Source organism: Anolis carolinensis, chromosome 3 (genome assembly GCF_035594765.1).
Source record: "Anolis carolinensis isolate JA03-04 chromosome 3, rAnoCar3.1.pri, whole genome shotgun sequence".
NCBI classification, from domain to species: domain Eukaryota; kingdom Metazoa; phylum Chordata; class Lepidosauria; order Squamata; family Dactyloidae; genus Anolis; species Anolis carolinensis.
Genome location: NC_085843.1, coordinates 208,306,104 through 208,320,366, shown reverse-complemented (window position 1 = coordinate 208,320,366; position 14,263 = coordinate 208,306,104). Strand labels below are relative to the sequence as shown.

Here is a 14,263-nt window from a genome sequence, read left to right as displayed (position 1 = left end):
TTTCAGTTGGGAGGGAACTGAAGTAAGAGGAGAGGGTGAGAGCTGCATTAAGAGGGAGGGGGAATTACGACAATGCGACACTAAAGAAACATTCTTTTCATTTATATACTAGCTTGGGTACCTGGTGCTACCCAGGTTATTTGAAAAAGTCAGAAGGTTGTGGGTGAACTACAACTCGCATCATGCCAGGTTAACCCCCTGAAATTCCATGAGTGGTTAAAATTTGTTATGTTGGGCAAATTTGCTCTAGATGCCCCATCAGTGGGGTTCAGTGTGCTCTCTGGCTATAGGGTAAACTACAACTCCCACCATGGTGGGTCAGTCCCCCCCCCCCCAAAAAAAAGAACCTCCAGTATGTTCAGTTGGTCATGGGGGTTCTGTGTGCCAAGTTTGGTCCCGGTCTATTGTCAGTGGTGGTCAAGGTGTCTCCAGATGTAGGTGAACTACAACTCCCAGAAATGAAGGTCAGATCCCCTCCAACCCCTCCAGTAGGTTCAGTTGGTCATGGGGGTTATGTGTGTCAAATGTGGTCCAGGTCCATTGTCAGTGGAAGTCACAGTGCTGTGTCTTGATGCAGGCTGAACTGCAACTTCCATCATATGAGTCATTCCCCCAAACTCCTCCAGTATGTCCAGTTGCTGCTCAATTCTGCTCCATTTGTTATGTAGACAGAGTTGAAAAGAGTAGGAAAGGGTTAAGGGAGAGGCAGTGGGCAGGGTCATGCAAATTCCACACCAATGGAGAGAGAAAGGAACACTGGGATGTGGTGCTCACTATAACCTGCAATGTCATTACCGGGAGGGCCATTGGTGTCTCCTGCATAGTGGGAACTATAGCTGTTTGTGGAGGCAGGAGTCTGTCTGTATAAGTGGACACACTGCCACATACACATTTTCACTTTTATTATGTGTATAGATAACACCCAGTAAAGAGGCAAGGCACATCCTCATATACATATAGAGACGAATACGTATAAAGCTAAAAAGTTTAGCCCATAAGGTGTGGGGAAACATCCCACACATTTGCACAGAACAAACAAAGTAATAAACACCTTCCTTTCTTCTTAGTGGCATTGACTGAGCAAAACAAGCTTTGCTAAGAGACTTAAGCTTCCAACTTTTGCTAATTCGAGGGTTTTTAGCACTCGTTGTACTTGTTCATGCTTCAAGTAATCCTATCCTCATTGTCAGTGGAATTCTGTCTAGAGTGACAATGAAGTGTATAGATTTCAACCTAGACTACATTCTTCGCCATCTCAATCACACAGACAGAAATTAATTAATTTTTTGCACTCATGATCCCAAGGCAACATGACTTTCTTCACTGTGGGAGTTGTTCCTGGAAACAGAAGAATATGAGCCCAAGGTAAAGGTAAAGGTTTCCCCTGACGTTAAGTCCAGTCATGTCTGGGGGTTGGTGCTCATCTCCATTTCTAAGCCGAAGAGCCGGCGTTGTCCGTAGACACCTCCAAGGTCATGTTGGCTGGCATGACTGCATGGAGCGCCGTTACCTTCCCGCCGGAGCGGTACCTATTGATCTACTCACATTGGCATGTTTTCGAACTGCTAGGTTGGCAGGAGCTGGAGCTAACAGCGGCCGCTCAGGCCGCTCCCGGGGTTTGAACCTGGGACCCTTCGGTCTCCAGCTCAGTGCTTTAACGCACTTCGCCACCGGGGCTCCTGTGAGCCCAAAGTAATAGTCAAAAGCTATTGGTATAGAGGTTATCTTCTAGTTTCATGACTCATATCTTGTCAGTTCTCTCTCCCCAATCCTATATAATGAAAATGATCTCACAGCATGTCCCGTTACTGCAATCATTTCTTCCCCCACAAATTCTCCACCTTAAGGAGGGGTATCCTCTACTCACACATCTTAAACTATGGTAGAGCTTGGATCATAGAATCATAGAATCATAGAATAGTAGAGTTGGAAGAGACCACATGGGCCATCTAGTCCAACCCCCTGCTAAGAAGCAGGAAATCGCATTCAAAGCACCCCCGACAGATGGCCATCCAGCCTCTGCTTAAAAGCCTCCAAGGAAGGAGCCTCCACCACAGTCCGGGGGAGAGAGTTCCACTGTCGAACAGCTCTCACAGTGAGGAAGTTCTTCCTGATGTTCAGGTGGAATCTCCTTTCCTGTAGTTTGAAGCCATTGTTCCGTGTCCTAGTCTGCAGGGCAGCAGAAAACAAGCTTGCTCCCTCTTCCCTATGACTTCCCTTCACATATTTGTACATGGCTATCATGTCTCCTCTCAGCCTTCTCTTCTGCAGGCTAAACATGCCCAGCTCTTTAAGCCGCTCCTCATAGGGCTTGTTCTCCAGACCCTTAATCATTTTAGTCGCCCTCCTCTGGACGCTTTCCAGCTTGTCAACATCTCCCTTCAACTGTGGTGCCCAAAATTGGACACAGTATTCCAGGTGTGGTCTGACCAAGGCAGAATAGAGGGGGAGCATAACTTCCCTGGATCTAGACGCTATTCCCCTATTGATGCAGGCCAGAATCCCATTGGCTTTTTTAGCAGCCGCATCACATTGTTGGCTCATGTTTAACTTGTTGTCCACAAGGACTCCAAGGTCTTTTTCGCACACACTGCTGTCAAGCCAGGCGTCCCCCATTCTGTATCTTTGATTTCCATTTTTTCTGCCGAAGTGAAGTATCTTGCATTTGTCCCTGTTGAACTTCTTTTTGTTAGTTTTGGCCCATCTCTCTAGTCTGTCAAGATCGTTTTGAATTCTGCTCCTGTCTTCTGGAGTGTTAGCTATCCCTCCCAGTTTTGTGTCGTCTGCAAACTTGATGATCGTGGCTTCTAACCCTTCGTCTAAGTCGTTAATAAAGATGTTGAACAGAACCGGGCCCAGGACGGAGCCCTGCGGCACTCCACTTGTCACTTCTTTCCATGATGAAGACGACGCATTGGTGAGCACCCTTTGGGTTCGTTCGCTTAGCCAATTACAGATCCACCTAACCGTAGTTTTGTCTAGCCCACATTTTACTAGTTTGTTTGCCAGAAGGTCGTGGGGGACTTTGTCGAAGGCCTTACTGAAATCCAGGTACGCTACATCCACAGCATTCCCTGTATCGACCCAACTCGTAACTCGGAACATAAAATGAATTTGTTGCAGTAATTATTGAGGACCATAAGTGGATTATTGTTATTCATATCTACTCAAACTAGAAAACTAACATGTTACATTATGCATAATCATAAGCTATCACTCGTGGCCAAGTATGATTGTCTTCCAAGTGTAGGCTCTTTTATGAATGATTAGCATGTTAACAGTAATGTGTTACCAGTGGTATTGATGTGGGTTTTTGCACAAACTATCTGATAGGAGGTACTGAAGAAAACCTGACTTTCTATAATTCATCTTATACCATCTTTGCTTCCTTTTAATATAATTTACTAATATTAAACACCTATCTAGACATTTCAACATTTAAGGCATATACCGCAATATCTAAGCAATAAGTGCAAAAAGATACAAATGTCCCAGAATCTGTCTAAAAGTGCTAATGATGTACTTTGTCTTAAATCACTCTATAAAACTATACACCTGGGGCATGCTACAGTTTCCTAAGGCTACGGTTCAATAGATATCCATAGTGCAGTAACTCTTTGGAACCATTTAGAAAAATAATTGTATGGCACTCCCAACTCTGTAGAGAACCCTGGGGAAAATGATGTCATTGTATTTCTGGGAGACTTTCTGTAGCAGCTGTACCCTTTTGGATATATTTTGTGTGTTTCACACAACTGGGATGAAAGGTATTTTAAAAGGAGGAAAGTTTTTAAAATGATGAAAAGGCAAGTTATTATCCCAGCTTTCTAGACATGGGGCTTAACTTTTTAAAAATGCATAATTTGCATTTTAAGTCGTTTATCCAATTATGTAATTTATTCCAGTAAAATAATTCATTTCAAATATATTAAAATGTCAGTGATAACTACACAAAAGATTGACAGCTGGACCACATCTGTACACTGGTGTAACACGCAGGATTCAGTCACTTATATGGGTTTCTGCGTCATGCCAAAGCATGGATTTAGTGTATTTTAATAAACAGATGTTTTCTGGCAAATATAAAATTAGATACAGAAATTTAATTCCCCACATTCTGGTTTGCACATGAAAGAGCAAAACAAACTGCTAAAAGGTGAAGGCAATCTCCTTCTTCACTCAGTGAAGTGAATAAAATGAAATAGTTCATATCTTGACCACAATATTGGATGGAAATCTGGTCAAAGCTTTGCTCTTGAAAATATGCAAAAATCCGTCAGCTATTAAAAGAAGAAGTAGTATGTTTACATTTATTGCAAATGGACCCTTGGCATCCACTGGAATTTCATTCCAGGACCCTTCTCCAAAAATGCCAAAATCCACTAAAATTGTGCACTTTATATAAAATGGCAAAACCAAGGTTTGATTATTGGATTTTAAAAAAAAGAAAAATCAAGCTGTGGATAGTGGAATCAGTGGATACAGAATCCATGGATATGGGGGGCAAGCTGTACCCCAGTAAGGAATGATGATCTACTTGGTCAATGGGAAGATGGAGGCATACTATCAGTCTGTTTCACAATTTACTTTTATTGTTACAACAGTTCTGCCAGTCTGTAATGGTCCTGCTACAAGCTTGACTAAGCAATGAAATCTGGGTGATTTTCCCATTTAATCTCTTTTCAGTTTGTGACTAGATAATAATAGTATTTGACTTCAGTCATTTTCTCTTTCAGATAAACTCAAAGTCATCTCTGTTCACTTATATTTTTATTAGCTTTTAAAAGCGATCAACAAGTCCCTTTTACCACTTAATTCTGTTTGACTGTCCCTTTCTGTACAGTATTAGAAAAGGCCACTGCTTATGCAAAATGAAATTCTTGGTATTGGGTCACTACACTACAAAGGGTGTTTCCATGTCCACCCCCCACGTCTTGGACTCAGTGAGTCACAACAATTATGGGGACATTTCCTTCGAAGCTGGGCTCAGTTTGGCACTCTTTTCTACAGCTTTTGGCACACTGAAAGAATGAAGAACAAGTTGGATGAGCACACCCAGCTATGGATGTTAAACACATCACAGCTAAGTTACAACTACAGAGAGCACTGAAAACCATTAATTTGAAACTACTAAGGTTTTTAAAATTCTATATAATGTTGACAAACAAACAAAGAAATTGGGTAGGATCCAAACTTAGTCATACTTACAACAGAGCCCTACGATCAATGTGACTGAAACGAGTCATAACTAAAAGTCTCATTTGCACCAATAGGTCAAATCTAGTGAGACTAAAGTACATACTGATTTTATGGATTCCACAATAAATACATCTTTATGTTTCTGCTCTGCTATTTGTCTTTCGTGGTGTAAAGGCATTTCAAAATATAGTGTTTCCTCACTTATCGCGGGGGTTACATTCCAGGACCATCCGCAATAAGTGAAAATCCGCAAAGTAGGGATACTATATTTATTTTAATATTTATTATTTTATTTCAGCAGTTACAATATACAGTACACTGACAGAGAAGAAGAATGGAAGCTAAATAACCCTTTTTTATTTCCAACCCTTCCCTACCCTCTCCCTTTATTTCTCTTTCCCCACTTCCAAAACCCTTTCTTATAAGCCCGCACACCGCAAAAACCTGCAAAACAGCAAAAATATTGCGATAAATGTGTACATTAATATTAACTGAAAACCCGCAAAAAGTGAACCGTGAAGTAGGAAGGGAACACTGTAGCACTGTTTTTGTTTGAAATAACCATGAATAGAAACATATGAATGAAAACAAAAATTTTCATTCATATTCAAGGTTGTCCGTCTGAAGGTTTTTTAAAAGACTGCTATTGAAGATTCCCCCCCCCCCCCCCCGCGCTCCAGAAATAAATGTTGTAGTATAAATCACAGAATCTTCAGAAGCAATCTCAGACCAAACGGCTCTTAAAACAACAGAAATCTATAATACTGGACACAATATTACAGTTGAATATGCCTTATCCAAAATGCTTGAGAGTGCTTTCGATTTAATTTTTTCCCCAAAAAATTTGGAATACCTGTTTTTGCATATACGTACATAATGAAATATCTTGGAAATTGGATCAAGTCTAAACATAGAATTCATCTATATTTCACACACACCTCATATGCATAGTAAAGGTAAAGATTCCCCCAACTCTGGGCTGTGGTGCTCATCTCAATTTCTAAGCTGAAGAGCCGGAATTGTCCGTAGACACCTGCTAGGTCATGTGGCCGGCATGACTGCATGGAGTGCCGTTACCTTCCAGCCGAAGCGGTACCTATTGATCTACCCATATTTGCATGTTTTCAAATGTCTAGGTTGTCAGAAGCTGCAGCTAACAACAGGAGCTCACCCTGTCCGCAGATTTGAACCACCAACCTTTTGATCAGCAAGTTCTGCAGCTTAGCAGTTTAACCCGTTGCACCACCACAGCCCCTATTTTAGGCATGAAAAGATTTGTGTACATTGAATGCAAAATCTATCATTGCCACAGCCACCAATGTGGACAATTTTGGATTCTGGAAGACTTTGGATTTCAGAATTTCAGATAAGGAATGCTCTACCTGTGCTACAAATCACATTTTCAAGTCACATTACATCATTACACTTTTAGTTGCCTGGGGGTGGGGTGTTGACAAAGTTGTCCTTATCCCAAAATTAAAAGTCTTTCTTCAACTTTGTATCTAAATTCAAACCCCACTATCCTGACTAAACAGAACAGATATGACTGTGTCACAATTTCCACCAGCTCTAATCATGATGAGGAATACAGGAGTGTAGTCCAGCATCTGGAGGGCCACATGGAGGGCTGGATTTGGCCCACGGGCCTTGCGTTTGACATGTGTGCCAGACGCTTGGTATCTTATTCATCTTCAGTTCATCAGTGTAAACTCCTAAATTCCATAGTAATATCAAAAAGGCTTTTAATATGAGGACTGTTATTTAACACATAAGATGATAACGCAGATGCAGAGAATCCCAAAACATTTCATTATAGAAACATACAGATATGCTAGCTCTTCATATGAAGTGACACAAACATTTCCGACAACAGATACTTAAGGACAGTGATAGCCCATTCCCCCTGAAATCTTAGACCATTCCACTCTCTTGGAGTGTGAAAATGTACATATCGTACAGTCCAGCAACAAAACCAGCCTGCCAGTTGCAAATGCTGTCCTGTTGATAGTGCTGCAGTAAAATTCAACTGCCATCGCAGCTGGTTTCTGTCAGCCAATTGGGACATCATCTTGACCTGAGACAACACAATATCTAGGGCTAGCGCTTCACCTCTAAAGTATAAATAAATATTGCCAACAAATGCTACGGTCAGTGAAAGACAAGAGGGATCCTCTCTCCTCTGCAGGAGTCTACTGGATACCATGCAGCTGTGGACAAGTATACATAGGGACCACCAAACGCAGCGCACAAACACGAGTCAAAGAACATGAAAGGCACTGCAGACTAATTCAACCAGAGAAATCAGCCATAGCAGAGCACTTGATGAACCAACCTAGACACAGTATATTATTTGAGAACACAGAAATGCTGGACCACTCCAACAACTAGCATGTTGGACTACACAGAGAAGCCATTGAAATCCACAAGCACGTGGACAACTTCAACAGAAAGGAGGAAACCATGAAACTGAACAAAATCTGGCTACCAGTATTAAAAAACTCTAAAATCAAAACAGTAGATGGAAACCAACACTCTGAGGGAGAGGAGACCCAAGGACGCTAATGACTAAACAAAGGATGCCCCCCAGGCAAGAGACAAAACCTTTCCAATGCTAATTAGGGTGATTAACTGAAACATTAATGCTGGCTTCCCAGTGACAAAGGACTCTTGCCACATCCTGGACTCTCCACAGATAAATATTTTTTCCTTTCCTTGCCTAGTTTATCCATGCCACACAGCCTCTGAGGATGCCTGCCATAGATGTGGGTGAAACGTCAGGAGAGAATACTTCTGGAACATGGCCACACAGCCCGAAAGACATACAACAACCCAGCATCTTTTCTACTTGCAATGGCAAGGAAATTTCAGCAAATAATGCAACTGTACAGTAGTTATTCAGAAACTGACAGAGTAACTCATGGAGAAGAGAATATGGAACTTTTCTAATATGCACTTTAATTTTGCAGATAATAACTGTTTTTACAGGGAGTGTTAAGAGGTAATGGACCAGCTCCCCATTCCACAATGCAGTATTATTCATCATGACTAAGTGGGATGAATACACACACGTGCCCACAAAAATATATATGCAATAATCCAGTGACTATTGCCATCCTTTGTTTGGCAAAAGTCAGAAAGATAGAGGAATGTGAAGAGACGTACATATAGAGATTTTATATACATACACAGACAAATGAGCTCGCCAAAACATCAACACAAATAGAAAGGCAGATAATCCACAAGATCTCCTTTGAACTGGGTTATCTGAATCCACACTGCCATATAATCCAGTTCAATGTGAATTTTTTAGTTGTGTGAAAGGGGCCTTCCTTGTTCCCTGATCAGCAGGTGAATATACCTCAATTTGGCTGCTGGCTATTAAAGTGTGCTGGTGGGGGGCATAGTTAGGTCAGGAAACATTATTTAATTACACAATACTTAACTAAGCAGCTGATGTAGACTATCATCCAATATAATCTCACCACAGGCACAATGGAAACATAAGCAAGAAAGATAATGTACATACATAAAATTAAAGATCCAATGTTGTTGTTTGAGATGATGAAATCTTTTTTTTACTTTTTTGCTCCTTTGTTTTCTATCTTAAGAGAAAGGTTCCATATATGTCTTGATAGATTATCACAGAACTGATATAATTCCACTACTAGAAGAAAAATGCATTTTATTTCTCTTCACTCTTCTTATTATCACCCCAGAATGGAGGATAAACAACATTTTGGGGGAAGCATCCATAATCAGTAACAGGGTTTAGAAGAGAAGATGCCTTATGATTTTTTCCACTGGTAGTGGCTCTAGCCCCTTTCAAGATTTTGGAGATGGAAAATATCCCTCCATAGTCTTCCTGAAATAAAGAATCCCTTTCACTTCTCAGAAGCAATGAGTGTTGCCTGGATGATCTCCAGCAAAAATGAATGTAGTCTAATTGATATTCACATAAGGCAGTGGAAAGAAGAGGAAAGATGAGAGCTCTCGTGACAGTCTGGCCAATCACTCACTGCAGGAGAATACCTCCAACTAAAGGAAACAATTAAAACAGCTTTCTGTACGTTCCATCCTCCAAAAGGATTGGACAGCAGATCACATTAAACCCAGCAAATCAAGGCTTGTGATGAAGGATTTTGAGAATTCATTTCTAGAGGGCACAAAAAGTAACTTTTCCAAGGTCCAAGCATTTGAAGAAATGAAGTGAGACAGACATATCACATTATATCCATGTGTTTTAAGAAATATTACAAAAGAAATCTAGATGTTAATGCACAAAATTGATTGTTTATGAGGGGTCTCCAAACATTTTAAGCAGAGGGCCAGTTCACAGTCTCTCAGTCTGTTTTTTTTTTTTTTTTTTGGGGGGGGGGTGGACTATAGTTTGAACAAAACAAATTTCTATGTACCCGCACATATCTGCTTTGCAGTGCAAAAAAACATGAAAAAATACAATATTTAAAATGAAAAACAGTTTTAACCAACATAAACTTAGTATTTCAATGGGAAGTGTGGGACTGCTTTTGGCTGATGAGATAGTCAAGTTAATTAAGATTTTTGCTTTTGGGTGCCTTCAAGGAACAACCTCAAATATTTCTCCATATTAAATTCTTGGGTTACATCTCTCAATGACATCTTTCTTACTTATGACACTTCTATTCAGACATTTTACAATGAAAGTGTAAGTCACAGTGGTGCAATGGGTTAACCCTTGTGCTGCTGAACTGCTGACCTGAAGCTTGGCCTTTCGAATCCGCAGGATGGGGTGAGCTCCCACTGTTAGCCCTAGCTCCTGCCAACCTAGCAGTTCGAAAAATATGCAAATGTAAGTAGATAATAGGAACCGCTTTGGCGGAAAAAGGCGAAAACACTCCAAGCAGTCATTCTGGCCACACGACCAGGAGGTGTCTACGGACAAGGGAAGCTCCTCAGCTTGGAAATGAAGAAGAGCACTTCCCCCAGAGCTGGAAATTAGCACCGCCTCCAGAGCCGGAAATGAAAAGGAGAAGCCTCTGCCTTGGTTTGTGTATTTGTGTCTCATTGTATTTCATTGTAAGAAGGCTTTGAATGGTTGCGTGTGTCTGTTTATATGCTGTAATCCACTCTGAGTCCCCTTGGGGAAAAGGGTGTGTAATGAAGTATGAATTTTTGGTTTATAGATGTTATGTTTAATTGTGTGTTTGTGTTTTAAAAGAGTAAGTATTACAGTTATTGCATCTCAGCACTCAGAGGCTGGTTGCCATGGAGAAGTAGGCGGAGCCAACTGCCGTTTTGTTGGAAAAGTGCAGAGTTTAAAAAAGGGATTCAGTCTGTGCTCTGATGAAGCACAGGGAAGATTGATCCTAGGTTGAAGGGATCGAGGAGACTCAATTGTTTATTTTTGAGTCGATTTAAAATAAGTTTGATGACTTATTTAATGTAGCCTGTGTCCTAGTAAGGAACAGAGAATCTGTGATCATATATCACAGGGTGACTGCGGTTTAAAAGTAGCAGAGGAAGAAATTCTAACTACTTTAAGTAAAAGAAATGACACTTTAGGGAGTTTGTCTTACCTCATTCTAGTATTGTAACTGTTAATAAAAGTGCCTCTAAGTGAGAAACATCTTTTGTAAACACTAAGCTCTGTTCCTGAATAAACTTGTTATAGTTCCTCCAACATGTAAGCCTCTGTCGCATATATTATAAACCAAGTTATGTTACCATCTAAAGTGAATAAGAAGATAGAAGGGAATTTTTTTTAAAAAAAGGTCTCCTTTCTGAGTCTTTTGGTGGTTGCATCTTTACAAATTGGTGGCAGCGCTCATAGCTCATTACAGGGTGGAATATAAATAAAGTATTATTACTATAACAAATTTTTAAAATAAAAAATAAAAATTCTGTAAAACAGTAAGAAAAAATGAAATGCAGCAAGCATTTGTGCTATTCTGGCTGATATAAGAAAAAGAATGTGCATAGACACTATTGAGCCAGACATATGATGCCACAAGTACATATTTTGCATTGATTACAAAATTCTTTCATACGGCAAAATATTACCTCTTACTGAATATTCTAAGTGACAATATGCTTTCCCCTTTCCTCCACAGAAAAATGATCTCCATATATAAACCTATAATATATTTAGTTTAACATATGCATTCTCTAAAGAACTATGTGTTGATGACACATGTACAACCACTTTCAAAATTCAAGAAAGAATAATTGTAGAATAAGTTAACTCTACGTAAAACTAATCTAATAACAACCAGGATTTACATCAAAGTTGAAAACAAACTCTTTATCAATTCTATAAAATGTGAAAATATACCAGAACCGAAATTCAAGTGGCACAGCTAGATAATATTGATTAAAATATTTAAATGCTGTGAACACTGTGACTATTACTGAAATATGTATACATCACCCTTAAGAAACAGAATCCCAGGGGAGTGAATAAAACAGAAGAAACCTCTTCGTTCTAACATACAGATAAATATTGCTTCTGAGAATCAACAACTGGAATGAATCAGAGTGTTATCAATCCCAGTCTTTGTCTCAAGGCAAGATCTTCCACAAATTAATCTCACACAAGAAAACAGAAGTAAACAGGGGATATTGTTCTCAGGTTCAGCCAGAGCATTAAACTCAACAGTTCTCACAAGTGAGCCAAGTAATACATTATTCTCCCTAACACAAAAACTTCACAACTTTTAAATCACAGTTTAGGCTATGGTAACAAGTGTAGTATAAAATATGGTGAAGATCTTCTTGTCTTTGTTTTAGAATAACTGGTTGAGATGTTAATTTATCAATTTTGTTTGCCAGAAAATACACATTTGCCAGAAAATACACCTTTTAAACATAAATGAGTTCACTAGCAGTGTAATGCAGTGCTTATTTGCTTGGAACTAAACCATCCCATAATCAATAGTTTTCTATCAGGTAAACATACATTGGGGGCCTCTGGTGGCACAGTGTGTTAAAGCACTGAGCTGCTGAACTTGCGGACCAAAAGGTCCCAGATTCAAATCCCAGGAGCAGAATGAGCGCCCACTGTTAGCCCCAGCTCCTGCCAACCTAGCAGTTCGAAAACATGCAAATGTGAGATCAATAGGTACCGCTCCAGTGGGAAGGTAACAGCGCTCCATGCAGTCATGCTGGCCACATGACCTTGGAGGTGTCTATGGACAACGCCAGCTTTTCAGCTTAGAAATTGAGATGAGCACCAACCCCCAGAGTCAGTCACGACTGGACTTAATGTCAGGGGAAAACCTTTACCTTTACCTTTAAACATACACAAGGATGTAGTCTAAATATATCTTCTAAAAAGAATACATTCTCAGTTCTGGACTCCTCAAAGATAGAAAGGGTAAAAAAGTTCTTAGAAAGGAACTTACCTCATGCCATATAGACTGCAGAAGATAAGAACGTAATGCCTGGCTTCTTGAAATTTGAAATGTTACCAGCTGATCTGATGTAACCCTGCAGTGCCTTAACTCATTATGGGTTTTCGACCGGTCAATAGAGTTCGAGGCAACCATTCCTATATGACCAGATGGCAAAGTCCTTACAATTGCTCTCGTTCCAGTATAGACTGTTTTCTTAACCTTCTTGTCATTTTTGCAAAATCTTCTGGTTAATAAGGTGGAGCGTTCTTTCTTACTTCGAGAAAGATCTTCCTCTGACTCTTCTCCATTGCTTTCACTGCAGTTTTCCAAATGGCTCAGGTTAGGCTTTGAAGGAATTTTTCCAAGAAAATTAACACTTGAGAAGCTGTGATCAGAACATGCCACACTGAGTTTTTGGGTTGCTGTTTCTAAATGAAAACAGCTATCAGTTGAGGAGTCATTGGTGTCCCGCAACTGTTGTCCAGTTTTATCCCCACGGGTAGTTGGTAGTTCCATTAAGTTACAAGTGCAGGTTGTGGAAGCACTGGTGCAATTATTATAAATCTTTACTCGCTGGAGACAATCATCCCAAACAAACCTGTTGTGCAAAGTACACAGATGTTTTGAGATATTATTTCTTTCTGTAACGTAATTTAAATCAGGTCTGTCGGTTTCATTTTTATTTACTGAGGATTGGCTTCCTAGTGACTTAAACTCAACTTGAGATCCATCCATTTTTAATTTGATTTCGGCATACATGGCTCTTTCCAGTAAAGGAATTCCAGTTTCTAAACATGTATCTTTTGAGGGGAAAGTGTCACATGGTTTATATAAGTGGTTATGTATAGTGTTGTTCTTGTAGCTCTTCTGTAAAATATCATAATTTATGCTCAGAAATTCCAAAGAAGCAGGGATACATGTGCCTCTATTCCAGGGTTTTTTACGATCAGTCATTTCTTTCTCATCTATTACAGTAGAAATAACAAATAGTGCTCTCTAGAGGTGCTTTTCTTCATTTCTATAATCAGGATGTGTTCATTTCATACCTTCATATTTTAACAACAAACATCCAGCATGTTTTATCTCTATTTCCTTTCTGGTGCACAAGCAAGACTGTCAAAGCCCAGTATTCACAGTAGTATTTTTCCAGAGATCATTCTGACACACAAGCTTCTGATATTTCCGTTTTGCCGAAAATACTAGAAAAACCAGTCTAAATACAGCTGTATTATTGACAATCTCCAAAACTATTTCAAGAGGAAATTGTCACAAAATACTAACTCTGGTAGCTCATCTGTTTGGAATAACAACATTTAGGAGTACTTTTCTTTTAAGCACATCATTTCCTTCATAGTAGTTTGCCTTGTCTGGGGGTACAAGAGTCCAGAAAAACGTACTTTAAAAGGTAATTGCTTCTGAAGTCATTCCACTTCCAGTTAATTAATTGCCTGCAAGACAAAATACAAACCATAGTTAACAAAAATGTCAGGTATAAGCATATTCATAACAAAACAGTGTGAAACATCTTAACAAACCATTAATAATACTCAATACAAAGGAAAAATATATGGGGTGTTTTGTGGTTTCCAGGCTGTATGGCTGTGTTCTAGCAGGATTTTCTCCTGACGTTTCGCCTGCATCTGTGGCTGGCATCTTCAGAGGATCCTCTGAAGATGCCAGCCATAGATGAAGTT

At 39.7% G+C, this 14,263-nt stretch overlaps 1 protein-coding gene across 5 annotated transcripts in view; it reads right to left on the bottom strand.

The window, feature by feature from the left end:
• plce1 (phospholipase C epsilon 1) overlaps positions 1-14,263 on the bottom strand; it is a 245,765-nt gene that overhangs the window by 179,835 nt on the left and 51,667 nt on the right. For all 5 annotated transcript variants that reach the window (XM_062976167.1, XM_062976168.1, XM_008115322.3 and 2 more), the window contains one exon: positions 12,579-14,017. In XM_062976167.1, coding sequence (XP_062832237.1) covers positions 12,579-13,523 — 945 coding nt within the window. In that variant the 5' untranslated portion in view covers positions 13,524-14,017. The remainder of the gene's footprint in view (positions 1-12,578; positions 14,018-14,263) is intronic.